General features: G+C 43.0%; 2 protein-coding genes and 1 long non-coding RNA gene across 3 annotated transcripts; 2 read left to right on the forward strand and 1 right to left on the reverse strand.

Moving 5' to 3' along the window:
• Positions 1-6439: 6439 nt before the first annotated feature.
• Positions 6440-8538, reverse strand: LOC119375461 (uncharacterized). The gene is made up of 5 exons (XM_037645637.1): positions 8225-8538; positions 7408-7505; positions 7057-7321; positions 6789-6973; positions 6440-6592 (listed from the first exon to the last, which is right to left on the reverse strand). The coding sequence occupies exons 1-5, from the start codon at positions 8421-8423 to the stop codon at positions 6440-6442; spliced, it is 900 nt and encodes a 299-aa protein (XP_037501565.1). The 5' UTR covers positions 8424-8538.
• A 507-nt stretch (positions 8539-9045) lies between these two features.
• LOC125756464 (uncharacterized) lies at positions 9046-9805 on the forward strand. The gene is made up of 3 exons (XR_007414523.1): positions 9046-9184; positions 9453-9560; positions 9785-9805. It is a non-coding gene; the product is annotated as an uncharacterized LOC125756464 (long non-coding RNA).
• A 158-nt stretch (positions 9806-9963) lies between these two features.
• LOC125756458 (uncharacterized) lies at positions 9964-15638 on the forward strand. The gene is made up of 4 exons (XM_049411266.1): positions 9964-10074; positions 12312-12374; positions 12620-14423; positions 15610-15638. The coding sequence occupies exons 1-4, from the start codon at positions 9964-9966 to the stop codon at positions 15636-15638; spliced, it is 2007 nt and encodes a 668-aa protein (XP_049267223.1).
• The last annotated feature ends 2531 nt before the right edge of the window (positions 15639-18169 follow it).

Consider the following 18169-nt stretch of genomic DNA (forward strand, 5'->3'; position numbering starts at 1 on the left):
TCCTTCTGTGTCAACGAAACTGACGTCATGCTCACGCAGTTGCTGCCCTCCCGTTGCATTTTTGCTGCCTCCACAATCTCTCGCGTTCGCTGATCCCCGTCATGAAAAACAGCAGTACACTGATGATACAGCGGTTTACACCCACACTCGTGGCAATGAATGGCCAAATTTCCATCCTTTCCCCCTTCCACCCTGTTCGCATGCTCACGCAGGCGTTGGTTTAGACACCGACCTGTTTGCCCAATGTAGGGTCGTCCACACGATAGTGGCAACTTGTAAACGACTTCCTTCGTGCAGTCAACATACTTCTTTCGGTGTTTTATGCCGCATTTTTCCATCCGCAAAGGATGGAAATTTGGCCATTCATTGCCACGAGTGTGGGTGTAAACCGCTGTATCAACAGTGTACTGCTGTTTTTCATGACGGGGATCAGCGAACGCGAGAGATTGTGGAGGCAGCAAAAATGCAACGGGAGGGCAGCAACTGCGTGAGCATGACGTCAGTTTCGTTGACACAGAAGGAAATGGCCTTCTTGGAAGAAACACTACATTTGGGGGAGGGAGTAGCAGATGCGCGCTGACACACTGCACACCTGTGCCATTGTTGTTTTTGTTTTGACGTAGTCATATTTGTGTATATATATATATGTCACTTGTTGATAATAAAATCAGTTGGAAGTTTGCGCCCGTCCGTTGTCTGAGAAAATTTTGCGCAAAAAGTGGTGATCAAAGAGTTTCATGCCACGTCTTGAATGTGCTTGCAAAAGTGCGTGAGCCAACATGTTAATAGGCTGCTATCGAACAATGTATCTAGTTTTTCTTTTCTAATAAGACCTGTATATCCAAAAGTTGGCCTCCCAGACAAATATGTATTATGGGTGTCATACTGTCAATTTTGATCACGATGGGACCTGACCGGGTAGAATTTCTCTACTGTGATTATTTACTGTATGCAAGTTGCAGAAACGAGTCAATCACTGTTGAGAAACTTGACCCTGATTGGGCTTAATTGCGATCAGCATGTGACAACGGTATCATCCGAGTTAGTTTCTAAGTATGGTCTACATCCAAGCCGTGGATGGATCAACCTGTAAACCTAAAGCGGCAGCACTTACGACTGCAGTTTCGCAAAGTCGTACTCTGTCTTGCTGCAGCTTTTAGCACACCATTCTTTCTATAACTGTTTGAGACGCTTTGTATACAACTGTCTACATCACGTTTTTGCTAGTCGTTGTTGACTAGTGGCTAAGAAAGAACAAGATACATTTAAGAGTGGATAAATTGAACCTCCTGTATAATAGATCTGTTTTCAACTTCATTTTGCAGTGTACTGTTAAATATTGACTATTAGCAGAAGGCACTACCATGTTTGATGTTCCGCTTTTTCCAAGTCACCTAAAAAGTATAATTTATCTTTGCTCGAAATGATCATAACCAAAAAAAGAAAAATTAGTACTATATTTCTAGCCTGAGATTTCATTCTATTTTTGCAAAAAGCAGAACATGAATGACTTCAGGTTCAATGCAATTGCAGTTTAATCAAGATTAGTTACTATAAAGCACATACATGACAATATTTTTGTTGCAACGTCGAGTCCCTTGAGATAATGTGCAACTCTGACGAATTACAGGCAGTTCTTCACAGATCGCGTCTGAAAGGGTTTAATGTAGTCGAATGAAAGCTTGCACTTGAATCGAAAGTTCAACCCGACTTGCAGCTCAGTTGTAGCAAGTTCTACTGTGCGTTTAGTTCTAATTTTTTTTCTCTTTTTTTTTTTGCACGAAGTTATACAGAACACACCCTCAATTGGTGCGCTGCTGGCAGGCACTGATTAGTTACTGCATATGCTACCTTTAGGTAGCGTAGTCAGTAACTCTAGCACTGATAAGAAGAAATCAGCGTCTTTAGGTCAAGGGTGCTTGAACTCTTCCAAAAACACCCCCTTTCGTGAAAACGAGCAAGTGTAGCGCAAGAATTTTCAAAAGCTTTACGTTGCGAGGGGTGTTGGACGTGAACAATTCTGTCGTATCGATAATGCAATGTCCTGATGCACTGACAGTGTAGAGGTCATCAAAAGCAAGCTATCGCTTCCATTATAACACTAAAAGCGCCTTCAAAGCAAAGCTGTCAAATTGAAATCACGGTTTACATGTACAAAAAAAAAAAAGAGGGGGGGGGGGGGGCTGGGCAGTCATCGACGCCCATTAGCAAAGCAATATTTGTTCGCGGCAATACCTAGTACATCTGAATTTGCTGCACAGCTTTAGCTTATATTTTGTGTGGTACCCGCGCGTTCATGCACGTTCACGATCGTGTCCCGATCATCGGAAATGAATTTTCAGAGCTCGACTGGCTCGATATCACATCTAGCGCAAGTTAACGATCAAAGAGCTCGATACCTATCGAAAGCGCAGAGCATGACACTCATACAAAGCACAATGTTGAATTGGAAGTTGCATCGGAACGTGTATCTTACCAATGACCTCACCTGCTGTGCTGGGCGAGCGGAGTCGAGTACGAATATCCACGGGTGAAAAAGGCACCACACCTTTACGTGGGAGAAGACATACCCTAAACTCGATAGCGAGCGTTAATGTTAACATTACCGCGTACAAGAAACTAGCGAAAGAACAATTTACATCGCGCAAACGCTGCAAATTGCAAATAAACAATCCGCCATTGCAGACGATGTCGATGTTGATCGAGCTCTCCTCTGTATTGTAATAAAGGATTCGCGCCGTAGCCAGAAAACGTGTGCAAATACCGCTGCAATAATAATAATAATAATAATAATAATAATAATAATAATAATAATAATAATAATAATAATAATAATAACAATCTAAGCATTCATAAAGAAAGAAACAGATCTAAATCGATTCTGACTCTGTCCTCGTGGCTTGAAATGAAACTGCATTGAATGTAGTGCAGAAACCGCATGCACAAGTATGCATTATCAACACAGGAAGACACAACCAGGTTAAGCTTTGACAATAAGGCTTTATTAAAATGCTGGTTTGGTTCCTCCATAGCTTTGGGAAATCAATGTCATTTAACACCTCTACAATTATTTGATTTGTATACATACAAGCACAAGGACACAGAGAAAAGAGGGAGAGAGCAAGCTTACAATCAGTAATACAATATCTGAAATGAGAAATCATAAGTGAGAAATGGGCAGGTCAGCACATTCAGCAATCGAACACTTTGCATTCCAGTCAATTATTAATTACAGCAGCAGTTGTGTCAGATAGAGCAGATGAGACATATGAGTGACTTAAATTTTATATTTAGTGGAAACCTCGGTCCAGTGCCAACATCAACACATAGTACTTTTCATATTTGTTGAGGCATGTGGTCATCATTGGCAATAATAATAATAATTTCTGGGGTTTTACGTGCCAAAACCACGAGGTAGGTAAAGGCACGCTGTAGTCGAGGGCTCCGGAAATTTTGACCAGCTGGTGTTCTATAGACCATCTGGTGTTCTTTAACGTGCACTGCCATCGTACGTACACGGGCTTCTACCATTTCGCCTCCACCGAAACGTGACCGCCGCGGCCGAGATCGATTCATGACTTTTGGCTCGGCACTGTTGTGGCCGCCTCCAGCTTTGCAATGCTTTGCACTATGTGCAATGCCCGACTCGTTTCAGTTACTGTTTCAGGTGGGCTCTCATAGTCGTTATTGTTAGTGCTTGACAATGTGTTAGCAATGACCACACAGTGAATGTGCTTGCACACTTTGAAGTGTATCAGGTGCGCACACACTGCACATTCATTGCATCTCAAGGGACAGCAAGCAGCATCCCCGACTTTTGTCACTGTATAAGAGTGCCCTTTAGTAGACTGAGATGGCACAGTCCACGTGCCGTCTTCGTTTAATTTGGCACAACCTGCCATCCCAGTCAAAAAAATGTTCCTCAAACCAATTGGAAATTTCCAATTGGATCTAATTGGAACCAATTGGAAAATTTCAACTGGATCCAATTGGAACCAATTGGAAATTTCCAATTGGATCCAATTGTGTTTTGGGACACCCATTGGAAAAATCCAATGGGTCTAATTGGTTGCCCCCATCGTTCCGAATGGGCCTGACCAACCTAACCAATTGGTAACAGTCAAAATACAAATGGTTTAACCAATTAGACCAATTGGTGAACCCAGTTCACCCCTTTGGAAAAACCCTCTGCTCCAATTGGACTACCCAGTTGTGTTCAATGGGTCTAGCCTACTTAATCAATTGGTAGCACAAACAAAATCCAAATGGTCTGACCAATTAGACCAGTTGGTGAACCCAGTTCACCCATTTGGAAAAACCCTCTGCTACGATTGGAATACCCAGTTGTGTTTAATGGGTCTAGCCCACTTAGCCAATTGGTAGCACAAACAAAATCCAAATTGTTTCACCAATTAGGTTAAGTGGTCATGCCCATTTATCTCATTAGAAATAACCTGTGGAGTGTACTAAAGCTATCCAAAGCAGTATGAACACGGAAGTAAGTTTAAATAAAATGTATTTTAACATGCTACAGAGTTCTTCGTAACGGCATCCTCCAGTGACCTTCTTATGCCATTTCAGTCCTGTAAAAAGAGATAATGCATCATGGAAATTGAAAATCTCACAGTAGAGCATCCACTATAAGCAGTATTTATGGCAGTCACTGCCAGCAGAGATAAGCATGCCATCTACAAGCAATGCATTCATTTAGAAGCATGCATTATCAGGTCACCTACATTGAGATGCAGCTCAATAATATAATCTGCAAGGCAATTATGCGTGAGGTTCATAATCTCTGTCATCAACAAAAACATCACAACAGTACATTCAGAGACGGCAGCAAAATTGAGATTTCCGGTATCTACGTGTGTTTCATTTCTGCTGTCGTCGCATTGCCTACTATGCACTGATGAGCCTAGGTTGCACTTCAATAATAGCTTGGCCATAAAACCAACATGAAAGCCTGGTAAACACTACAAACATGTACAAAATATTGATAAAATGAATCGACGCACTTTTTGGCCAGTTTTTCTATGTCAGCCAACTTCTCTACTACAAAATGGTTAAGCCGCTTGAGGCTGTTTTGTAGTATTTCAGCTGGTAGGCCAAGCCGCAGCAGCCTCTCCTTGTAGCATTCTGTCACCATAAAAAACAAAAAAATGGAGTCAAAATTAGAGCAAGTCCTCCAACCAGTCACACTAATATTATGCAGAGCCATTGGAGGACAAACACGAGTCTAGTAAGGTAGTCATCCTGAGCTGATCAGAATACTTTTATTTATGAAAAAAAGGAGAGCTTTAGCAATAATTGCCTTAAAATTTTATGGAATAGGATTGTGCCTAACTTAACATTGCGTTCACTTACCACGCATCACTGACACCTTCCACGGTGTTAGGGGCTCCTTTATGGGGCGATCTGGGAACCTAGGGGAGCGCTTGCCTGTAAATATAGAAATTGGTAAATTAGATAGACAGAAAATGCCACAAAAGCCAGTTGTATCCCAACTGAAAGGGTCCTGGAGCAATCTTGGTAGCCATGTTAATACATTTGCTTTGGAGGGGAGCCAAGTTTACGTTCTCTGCATAATTTATAAATGCATTTTGAAGAGTTCGAGCCTATTGATCATATTGATCAGTGACACCCAAACATACACTTTTTCCTGCCTACCTTACATGAGAGGTTTTGTGATGTCGTTACGACGAGCAATCTCATTATCCTTGCACATGACATACGGCAATTCACAATAGCACTTTGGTCCCTAACTATTAGGTTGTCATTTGGAAAAATAAAACATGAGCGAAAAGGACAGGTGAACTATTGGGCCCATGTGCTCATCTGTTAGTGCTGAGTCTGTGTCAGCTCTTAAGTGCAAAAGGAACAGCTGGCTTGCATTATGGATGCACAGACACAGCCTGTTGATTTTGCTGACGTGATGGGGTTTTAGGAAAGGCATAAGACAATGAGAGAGTGACAGCTGCCCCTCCAGCATGAAAATTCAAGAATTACACACAGCATCCTAAAATGAGACAAATTTGGTCCCTGTAAATACTGTGGCTTTTATGCACAGCATATGCATGCAGGGAGTATCCACACACTAGAATGCCAAAACATAGCACCCAATACTAAATCAAGACAGTCACTGCAACAGTAATGGCAAAAACACCACATAATAAACAAGGCGTTTGCAAGATATTTTGTAGTGCACACAAACTGACTGGAAGTAGACATTTGCATCATCGAATGGTGTGCAATCAAGAGGGTGCAGCTTTAGCACACATGGAACATAAGGAGAAAGGCCATTCAATGAAAAGATAGACGCTAATTGTTACTTGTATATGCATATTCTCATTTTTTTTCGCAAGAAAGCCTTGAATGAGAGGGATCTTCGACCCCATGCCTAATGCATTCTCGAGTTCCACAGAGATTTTCAGGAACTTTTCTAAGGTAGCCTACCTTGTAGCGAACGACCCTTCAAGTCTGCTGGGTCCCAGATCGCCACTAGAAGCTCTTTGACAAACAGACTGTCCTTCGGCTGCAGCTGTATGCGCTGCCAAGCGCCAGTTGGGATCTTTAATCCCTGGCCTATATCCACCTGCATAGCCACAAAATACACACACATAGCCTGCACACACTGTACAAAAATATTTCTGCTGTGACAAAAATTATTTCACGACAGATAATTATCAGCAGTCTAAAAAAAAATATGTAGTCACAACTGTACAATAAAGCTTAGCGAGCTTACGCTTTGGCAAGTAAAGCTACATGCACCATATTCTTCAAAATCTTACCATGTCATCAGGACCACGGGATTCAGGTGTGCTTTGTTGTGTTATAGCTGCGGGGCTACAGAAGGCACGTGCAGCAGCCGCTCCATTCTTCTCTTCGGGTCCCTGCGCCGGTGGTGGTGTTGATGGTGGCACCACTACAGTAGGCTGTACCATGGAGTGGGCGACTGTGCCGTTTGCACTTTCAACTGGAACATCAGAATTACAGACATAAGCAGGCACTTTTTCTCAACTACAGCACTGTAATTATGAAAACGAAAATAATGCTTACTGAACTGTTCCATTTGCATTATTACTTTTTCCTGCAGCTTTTCGTTGAGTTTTCTTAATTTTTTAATTTCTTCTTCCTTTCTGTCAACCACATCCTTCATACGCTCAAGCTCCTGTGCGGCCGAGCAATTCCCATCACAATTGTGGCGAGTTTTTGCCACATCCATTTGACGCTTTTTTCTGTCCAAAAGCTTGAGCAAGTTGTCGTTTGGCTCTTTTCGTTTTTTGCCCTTCCTTTTGTTCTCTTCTTGTTCTTTCTCTTGTGGCTTAAGTGAAAGATGGAAAAGAAAATAGTATCTTAAAAGCAGATAAAGAAGCAAATTTGCACCTTGGAATAGCGTGTCATACATACCTCCTCATCACAGTTCCATTCCTGTTCCTCTCCAGGCATCATACGCCTAAATTTCAATCTTCCCTTTTTCACCTTTTTTTGCACTTCTGCTTCAGATGCTGAAATTGGTCCATACAAGGCAATGAATACTTTTAAGTTCCCTTTAATTCAAGCAACAGTACTACACCAACAGCACGTTGTTATGAAATTGGTATAATATTTAAATTCTCTAAAGAACCATCATCGGTCATTTTGAAATGCGCGCAGAGGCAGAGAATAGAGTTAACCTTTTTAGGAAAACATTCATAAATGATGCAGCGCTAAAGCCAACGACGAGAGGAACACAAAGTGCACTGGACGAGCGCGCGTCCTGTGCACTTTGTGTTCCTCTTGTCTTTAGCGCTGTATCAATAATGAAAGCATTCCAACTAAACCAACTATCATTTTTACTGCAGTATTAGGAAAACATGACTAGTCAACATTCATTCCGCACGAGTTTTAGCACGCCCGGCTGAAATTATATTGCACTGTAGCCACGTAACGTGCACCTAGACGGAAAGAGGTCGAACGTATGAACGTGTGCACGCTCGAGGCCAAGAAGGCTTTATTTATTGCGCAGCGTCTGCCAGTGACCGACCATCCGACCGCCGGCCCACCAGCCGGCAAGCACGCTGACCGACTATGCATTAAAGCACTTGCGTAACAGCTAGTCGCACCACGTGCTCCAAGTGCCGTCAGATACAAGCATCCCAGGCAACGCCGATCATAGAAGTTCATTTGCATAGGCCTACCACAGCACACAAACTTTTATGAACGCAATGGAAGTAACGAAGCTTACCTCCTAAGTGAAGAATCTCGGCTGGGAAATAGTCTGAACTGCCGTCTTTGAACACCCAGTTCACCCAGTGCGTCGCCGCCTTGATGCGTTTTTCATCAATGTCCTGATGGTCCCATTTGTCAAAGTCTCGAATGTCTGTGGTGTCGACGAGGGCGCATCGCTTATCCTCAAGATACCTCACGTAAGCGTGGGAGAACATTCCGAAATGGCGATCGAATAACTGCAGCTGCACATATGCCAGCACAGCTAGCGCCTTCCACTTGAACAAAAGCAGACCAGGCCAGACAAAATTTTTCTTCCTCCATGCACAAAACAATGTTGGCGATGGCGATCTGACTGATCTGACCGATCAGGCATACCTTTGGCACGGCCGCTACATAAAAAAAAAAAAACAGTTTTTTTTTTTTATGTAGCGGCCGTGTCTTTGGTATCGGGTCGCCTGCGCTCATTGTGCGGCGTAGCCTGAACAATATTTTAAAAAATATAAAAAAATTTAAAACTGAACATCTAACACAACGGCGTTACGGTATCCATAATGATCGACATGGCACCATTGCACCAATATCCATATCAATGCAGCAACAGATTATGTTCACAAATAATTAAAATTGATATGTTAAAATACAATCTGCGTTACTTACACATATATTTACCACTGGTAATACAAAAGGTGACAATATTTTTGCAATCACGTTTAAGCCGCTAAGTTTGACGGAACGAGATAGCATTGCTGGCACCTGTGGTTACTTGTTTAGTCTGTTTGGACCGTTTTGACCGATCGTGTGCGCGTGTGCGTTCGAGGCCTCTTCGTTTTGTTGCGCACTAAGTCTCGAATGAGTGACCATGAATCGTTCTAAGCTGTGGAAAAAACGAGGCCGCTACAAGAAATTCTTGCACCCTGGTGCAAAATTCGAAGTGCCGAAGTCGACAGTCAGCAGACACCGGCTCGCGAATGCAGCGGTAAGTAAAAGCCATCAACCATGCACCCAGTGCGTACGTGCCGTACGTATGTTTTAGAGTAGCGTACGCAAAGCTTTGCGTTAGCGTTTGCCGCCACTGCGCAGGCGTCGTGCGCCATCCTCTTGCAGGCCCCCGTTAAAGTGTCGGAAATAGCGGGCGACCGCAACGAACGCTAACTTAGCCTACGTACGCTATTCTAAAACTCTCCGTTAACGACGCGTACTGGCTGTCAATCCACACCTTCACACTTTTCATTTTGCACAAATAGGTATCTTCAGTTGCCGAAAATCAGACAGGCACGTCCTGGGGCGACGGGGAAACCACAAGCTCTACTGCGATTCCTCTGCAAACTGATGCATTGCCTCTGAACGAAAATGTACGTATGCGCTCAGCGCGAATTTTTTTCCTTTCATTTAGATGTGTTGGACGTAACCTACCTAACTTTGGGTAATGGTAATTTGTTCGTTCAAGATTAACACTTACCCTCCCCCCCTACTTGTGATGTGCGTACCACCTGCTCAAGATGTTTAAAATATTTTCGTCCCCTGTCAGCGCCTGCAGCTCATGGGTTTGAACCTCACAACTCGAAATCTCTTGCAGATTACACAGCCAGATGAAGATTTGGCTGGCGACTCGAGTGAGACATCCCATGACAGCCTGGTAAGCAGCATTCACGCACACCTAAAGTGGCAGTAATTAGAACTTTTGAACAAATGGATAAAGTGCACGATAGATTTGTCATAGTGGTAAGAGGCAATGCTTAATGATTGCGGCCTACCATGAAGAAGCACGTGTGTTCGAAGCTGATCTTTCACGATATCTTGCAGAATGCACAAGAACCAGATGAGGATGCGCCTAGCGACTCGAGTGAGGCATCCCATGACAGCCTGGTAAGCAGCATTCACGCACACCTAAAGTGGCAGTAATTAGAACTTTTGAACAAATGGATAAAGTGCACGATAGATTTGTTATAGTGGTAAGAGGCAATGCTTAATGATTGCGGCCTACCATGAAGAAGCACGTGTGTTCGAAGCTGATCTTTCACGATATCTTGCAGAATGTACAAGAACCAGATGAGGATGCGCCTAGCGACTTGAGTGAGGCATCCCATGACAGCCTGGTAAGCAGCATTCACGCACACCTAAAGTGGCAGTAATTAGAACTTTTGAACAAATGGATAAAGTGCACGATAGATTTGTCATAGTGGTAAGAGGCAATGCTTAATGATTGCAGCCTGCCATGAAGAAGCACGTGTGTTCGAAGCTGATCTTTCACGATATCTTGCAGAATGCACAAGAACCAGATGAGGATGCACCTAGCGACTTGAGTGAGGCATCCCATGACAGCCTGGTAAGCAGCATTCACGCACACCTAAAGTGGCAGTAATTAGAACTTTTGAACAAATGGATAAAGTGCACGATAGATTTGTCATAGTGGTAAGAGGCAATGCTTAATGATTGCGGCCTACCATGAAGAAGCACGTGTGTTCGAAGCTGATCTTTCACGATATCTTGCAGAATGTACAAGAACCAGATGAGGATGCACCTAGCGACTTGAGTGAGGCATCCCATGACAGCCTGGTAAGCAGCATTCACGCACACCTAAAGTGGCAGTAATTAGAACTTTTGAACAAATGGATAAAGTGCACGATAGATTTGTCATAGTGGTAAGAGGCAATGCTTAATGATTGCGGCCTACCATGAAGAAGCACGTGTGTTCGAAGCTGATCTTTCACGATATCTTGCAGAATGTACAAGAACCAGATGAGGATGCACCTAGCGACTTGAGTGAGACATCCCATGACAGCCTGGTAAGCAGCATTCACGCACACCTAAAGTGGCAGTAATTAGAACTTTTGAACAAATGGATAAAGTGCACGATAGATTTGTCATAGTGGTAAGAGGCAATGCTTAATGATTGCGGCCTACCATGAAGAAGCACGTGTGTTCGAAGCTGATCTTTCACGATATCTTGCAGAATGCACAAGAACCAGATGAGGATGCACCTAGCGACTCGAGTGAGGCATCCCATGACAGCCTGGTAAGCAGCATTCACGCACACCTAAAGTGGCAGTAATTAGAACTTTTGAACAAATGGATAAAGTGCACGATAGATTTGTCATAGTGGTAAGAGGCAATGCTTAATGATTGCAGCCTGCCATGAAGAAGCACGTGTGTTCGAAGCTGATCTTTCACGATATCTTGCAGAATGCACAAGAACCAGATGAGGATGCACCTAGCGACTTGAGTGAGGCATCCCATGACAGCCTGGTAAGCAGCATTCACGCACACCTAAAGTGGCAGTAATTAGAACTTTTGAACAAATGGATAAAGTGCACGATAGATTTGTCATAGTGGTAAGAGGCAATGCTTAATGATTGCGGCCTACCATGAAGAAGCACGTGTGTTCGAAGCTGATCTTTCACGATATCTTGCAGAATGTACAAGAACCAGATGAGGATGCACCTAGCGACTTGAGTGAGGCATCCCATGACAGCCTGGTAAGCAGCATTCACGCACACCTAAAGTGGCAGTAATTAGAACTTTTGAACAAATGGATAAAGTGCACGATAGATTTGTCATAGTGGTAAGAGGCAATGCTTAATGATTGCGGCCTACCATGAAGAAGCACGTGTGTTCGAAGCTGATCTTTCACGATATCTTGCAGAATGTACAAGAACCAGATGAGGATGCACCTAGCGACTTGAGTGAGACATCCCATGACAGCCTGGTAAGCAGCATTCACGCACACCTAAAGTGGCAGTAATTAGAACTTTTGAACAAATGGATAAAGTGCACGATAGATTTGTCATAGTGGTAAGAGGCAATGCTTAATGATTGCGGCCTACCATGAAGAAGCACGTGTGTTCGAAGCTGATCTTTCACGATATCTTGCAGAATGTACAAGAACCAGATGAGGATGCACCTAGCGACTTGAGTGAGGCATCCCATGACAGCCTGGTAAGCAGCATTCACGCACACCTAAAGTGGCAGTAATTAGAACTTTTGAACAAATGGATGAAGTGCACGATAGATTTGTCATAGTGGTAAGAGGCAATGCTTAATGATTGCAGCCTGCCATGAAGAAGCACGTGTGTTCGAAGCTGATCTTTCACGATATCTTGCAGAATGCACAAGAACCAGATGAGGATGCGCCTAGCGACTCGAGTGAGGCATCCCATGAAAGCCTGGTAAGCAGCATTCATGCCCATTCTTGCCAGACATTCGTCTGCTTCAAATTTGTTTATTTCTAGTTCACCAGATGCACTCACATTCTGCCATTTGGAACGTGTTCTTACTTAGCATAAAGTGCATCAATTAAGCTTGAAGCTGTGTAATGCACTAGGGATGTGCGATTATTCGAAAATTTCACAAAAAAACAAAAACGAATAACTGAGGATTATAGGACTAATTCATAAGCAAACATTTTTTACAGGGTGAAGAGCAACCAGGGAGGAGACCCCATATGTCCCAGCCAAGTGACAATTTCACTGACTTATTTCGGGAAATTGTAACAGAGAAAGTGGTTGTGTCAAGGGGGGACATTCTCTTAATGGTGATGAAATATGCTCTGAAAACAAACTTGTCTTTAACAGCGCTTTCAAATCTCACTAAAATGATTAATTTAATGTTTGAACGACCGATTTTGCCTCACTCGCAGTACATGTTTGGGAAGCTATGTAGTACTGTTGGGACGAAAATGACGTTTCATTTTTTTTGTCCAAAGTGTTATGTGCACGCAGGTCACTCACAGACAAACACATCTCTACAGTGTCCAAAGTGTGGCCACGTCATGGAGGTCTCCGCCATGGCAGATGCGCCATTTTTTGTTCTCCTAGACATACCATCGCAGGTGCAAAAGCTTGTCAAAAACTGCGATTTACTTGACCTCACAAAACCGCTTAGATGCCGCAACACCTTGTCTGATATAACAGATGGACAGTTGTACCGCGACTTTGTAACCTCCACAGTTGGTTCTGGCAACAGGATCAGTTTTGTTTTAAATACTGATGGAGCACCTCTTTTTAAGTCTAGCGGGACTGCCATTTGGCCTGTGCAGCTTCTCATAAATGAGATTCCACCAGAGCAGCGCATGAACAAACTTGTCCTAGCAGCACTCTGGTTTGGAAAAGAGAAGCCAGATATGGGATTATTTCAAGGTCCTTTTGTAGATGCATTGAACAAGCTTGGAGAAGATGGATTCTTGCTTGAGCATGAAGGAAAAGAAAAGGTATTTAAAGCCTTTTGTATCTGCTGTGCTGTAGACACAGTTGCTAGAGCACCCATGCAGGGTGTGATGCAATTCAATGGTTATTATGGGTGCAACTGGTGTCTACAGCGAGGAGATAGAGTTGCAGGAGCTACGAAATATCCTGTGCAACAAAATGAGCCCATTGAGCGCACCGAAGAACAAATGCTCCATGATATGGAAACGGCAGTAAAGGATGGAGCTCCTGTCCATGGCGTGAAAACTGTGTCACCCCTGATAAATTTGCAACAGTTCAATATAGTGTCGGGATTCGTTCCAGACTATATGCACTGCGTCCTGCTGGGCCTAGGGCGCCAGTTCCTGGAATTATGGCTGGAAGGCACTGGACGGGAATTTTACATAGGCCGCCACCTAAGAATTATTGACGAACGGTTGCTCTCATTAACACCTCCAAGAGAAGTGAAGCGAATGCCCAGATCATTGAAAGAGAGGAAGTGGTGGAAAGCCAAGGAATTGGAAAACTGGATCCTTTTTTACAGCCTTCCTGTGCTTGAAGGGATCTTGGAGAGAAAGTATTTGCAGCACTGGGCATGCCTTGTAGAAAGCTTGCATCTCCTCCTTGAGGAGCACTTGTTCACCTGCGACCTGGCCATTGCAGAAAAATATTTGCTTGAATTTCACATCAAAACAGAGGTTCTTTATGGGAAGGAGTCCATGACGTACAACATGCACCAGGTCACCCACTTAGCCAAAAGTGTGCACCAATGGGGGCCGCTATGGTCTCATTCAGCATTTCCGTTTGAATCCGGAAATGGTTCACTGAAGTCAACTGTGAAAGCAACAAACGGAATTCCGCATCAAATCTGTCGCTCACTGCAAATGCAGAGTGCAGTGTATGAGCTAACAAAACTGTCTGAGGCACCTCAAATTCTGGCATACTGTTCTTCCTTCGATAAAACTGTAACCCAGAAAGCAGTTTCAGTGTGTGGAAATATTCATTTTTTTGGTAGAGGAGCTCTGTATTCACGAAGTGACACATCAGCGCAAAACCATGACAAGCTCTCTGATCATGTTCAGCAGTTTTCTCGCGTGCTAAAAAAAAAGACTGTCCTCACCAACAGAAAGTATGCAGAAAACAAAAGGACTAATAGCTCTTGTGTTCAGCTTACAAGTGGTGCATATGCTGTCATTGAACATATATTATGTGACAACAACTCTCAAGCATATGCTGTAGTCCGTCGGCTAAAGTGCTCTCCTCTCAGGTACATGTCGACAACCATGAAACATCTTTCAAAAGTGGTTGGGCATTCATCAAGAATGGAGCTTATTGAATTGACAGATGTCTGCAAAGTCTGTGTGCTTATTCAGCTTGATGATACTTATATATCTCCTGTCCCGAGCTCTTTCACACTGTAGTTTTATAGTGTCAGCGATTGAAAATTTTGGTGAAAGTCCATTTGGTCAGGATATACAGTACACATGGATTGAAATGTGCAAACTTAGGGCTAAGTATAATGCGCATGCTTTTTTTTCCAGCTTCTACAGTTCATGTCATATCGGCGTAATTTTGACTCGAACGCTTACATCAGGGTAACCTTGCTTTTAGCGTCCTGATTTTCAACAACTTGATGTGGTTGTCACAAGGAATTGCACGTAGCAGTCGTTATACTACAAAAAAGTGATATCGTGTTTTAATATACTGTACATTTGTTCCTGGAAATAACACATCGAGTTGGCACTTTGAGTAGTGTTTTTGCTGTCTGTTTCGGTACTCTGTCTCTTGACATTGGCCGCAAAGCTATAAAGTGCCCGTTTCTTTAAAGAGACAAAAGTGTTTCCTACCCTGTAATGGCAGACATTTGTATAACAGTGTTTCAATCCGTGAAATATTTTGTAGTGTTGCTCGGACATTTGATACAAACGTTGTATGTTGCTTCGTGTTGCCAGGCTGAATATGCGTCTGACTATATATACTCCGATGTATCTGGCTTAATGTGCAAATTCCCTTGTATGTATACGTGCACTTAAATTTTGGATGGACGCAGCTCGGGCTGCTTTTTGTATTTTGGTTGAATGTGAATGTTCTTATCTATGTACATGTGACTATTCAGTTTTGTTATATTGTGATTTGAGATATTTTAGCGTACAGTGCATGAAGTTCAAATAAACGACATAAGCAAAAGATATAAAGGTCTTTTTTGTGCTTGTTTCTACAGTTTGTGCAAATGTAGAAATCAGCCACTGATGTTTGAGACATTTAAAGGCCTCCACACCATTTTTTATAGCACGTACATACTAACAGGAAGATGTACGTGGAGTGTACATGTTGTAATAGTTTGTGACAATCGTAAAACTATATTATGGGAGTATTGGAGCAGATATGGTGCGAATTTTTTTTTTATTTTGCACAATAAACACTTAAATGCATCTTGAAATCATTCCAAAATACATGAGTCAATACACTGAAGTGTCATATTAATTACTATTGCATAATTTTTAGCAGTATTTTACATGACAGCTAAGTAAACCAACTGAGAGATGTCTGTGTGAGCATGCACCTCTAGTTGGTGCTTCCACTGCTGACCAACTGAGCATGTTCAAGAACCAACAGGAATGCATTTCCAATTGGCAAAACCAAATAGTCGAACTGGAATTGCCCAATAGGTGCTTCTTACTGCTCACCAATTGGTGCACCCAATCGGTCAACTGGTTCACCCAATTGGTCAACTGGTGCACCCAATTGGCCAATTGGTGTGCCCCATTGTTGACTATAGACTGCTTAGAGAACCAATTGGAGTAGAGCCAATTGGTTAGCATTCCAATTGGACATTCCAAACCATCCAATTCAAACCAATTGAATAATGGGTCACACCAACTAGGGCCAATTGAAACCAATTGGCATTTCCAATTGGTCTCAATGGTTTTTTTTGACTGGGATTTCAGTGCCAGATCTGTGGTACCTTTCAACTGCACTCAACTTCTTGCCCTTTGATCATCTGGATTGCCCTCTTCATCAAAAAATTATATGTCAAGTCCATGAGTGCAGAAATTAGTTTATCAACACGCTTATTCTTCTTTCCCTCCAGCATGCTGTGCTTCATCGTCCTGTGCATGCTCTCAAGGTGCATGTTGGTGTTGATACCTGCCCTCGTCCAAAGCAGTAGGCCCGCTCTTGAGGTCTAACTGCATAGTTGTCCTTGAAGTACTTCAGAAAATCCCTCAGTTTTTCTTCCTCAGTGTCAAGGAATGATTGAAGATACTTTTCAAATTCTTGCTGGTCAAGGAACTCTAAAAGGAGTCGCACGTTGTGGTACACGTCTGGCCTCAGTTGTTTTTCTACACACTCATGTATCTTCTTCTGCCAATTCCTATCCACATGCCAGGTGCAGAGAAGCTTCTGCTGAGGAACACCCATAACTGACGACCATGCCTTGTAAAATTGTGAGGCGTCATCAGACATAAATGTCTTAGCAGCCACTTTTTCGTTGATGGCACACTCAAGAGACCTGAAAAAGCTGCCAAGTTTTCCTCATTCATCCTGTTGCAGATGAAATAGGCTATAGGTATACCTTATCCCACTTCATCTAGCACTAGAAGAGTGGTCAGCTCAAACTGTTACCCTGTAGTTCCATGTGTTGAGTCAAGACACACAGTGCCCATGCCCAATTCTTCTAACAGCTCTTTTTGTGGCTCTGTCATCAAAGCAAGGGCAAAATCTGTTGCACCAAAAGTACCAGTTGGGTCCACTGCACCTTGTGCCTTATACAGACAGACAAGTGTTTCACCTTTGTCTTACATTGCTTTCACCCACATATCTACACTGACAGCATCATTGGTGTGACACTGTTCAGGAGCAGCAATGTGAAACTGCCGTTTGATATTATGCAGAGTTATGCGTTCTGCCAAATGTGCTGGCCTCAGCTTACATGCCCCAACAGATGTTCTTATATTATTCAATATGGTTTTCATGGGCACACCACGCTCCAGGTCTTCTGCTACGTTGGTTAACCCCGTTGGCCTTTTCTTTGTCACTCATCCTCAAGTGCTGAATTTCTGCTTCATGGCCATAATGCTTTCTTTGGTACCTTACATTTATGGTGATATCTTCAGGTGCCGGGTTCTGAGTGTTCTCCTTCTTCGTCACAGTAATAAATGAAAGACATATCTTACCGGACTTGCAGGTACCCTGACTTTTTTCTCGACGATTACCATGACCTTCCTTTGGCCTAGCCACTCCTGATCTATTAGAGTAGTAGTGGCTCCTCGTTTCCCCACTGGCCAGCTTTTTGGGAGCCGTGTGAAGAACAAACCAACAGTTCGCCTCTTCCTGAGCTTTCCATTCACTGAATTCTGTAATACAAATACAACATAGTATCAGAGAGAGACATTAAACCAACGAAAATAGTTCCAAGGCCTTAGACATAGATTACAGGGGCGTAGCCAAGGGGGGGGTTGGGGGGTTCAAACCCCCCCCCGAAATTTTTTCAATTTTGCTTGCGTATATAGGCACGCACACATACAAACGCACGCACGAACATACATAAAGTATGGTTGAACCCCCCCTGAAAAAAATTTCTGGCTACGCCCCTGATAGATTAATGTCAAATGTTTTATTTTGCTCACTCACTCTCTCTGCTTCACAAAATAAATTAAGTCCTTCAGTTACCCTTCATCTCATTCAGTGCACTGATATTCTTTCTGAAAAACTTCTGAAGCATAAGTTTTTGACCGAGCTTACGAATGTGCTATCAACGGCAAAAACGACTGGGTGATAAA

This window comes from Rhipicephalus sanguineus, chromosome 11, assembly GCF_013339695.2.
Source record: "Rhipicephalus sanguineus isolate Rsan-2018 chromosome 11, BIME_Rsan_1.4, whole genome shotgun sequence".
NCBI classification, from domain to species: domain Eukaryota; kingdom Metazoa; phylum Arthropoda; class Arachnida; order Ixodida; family Ixodidae; genus Rhipicephalus; species Rhipicephalus sanguineus.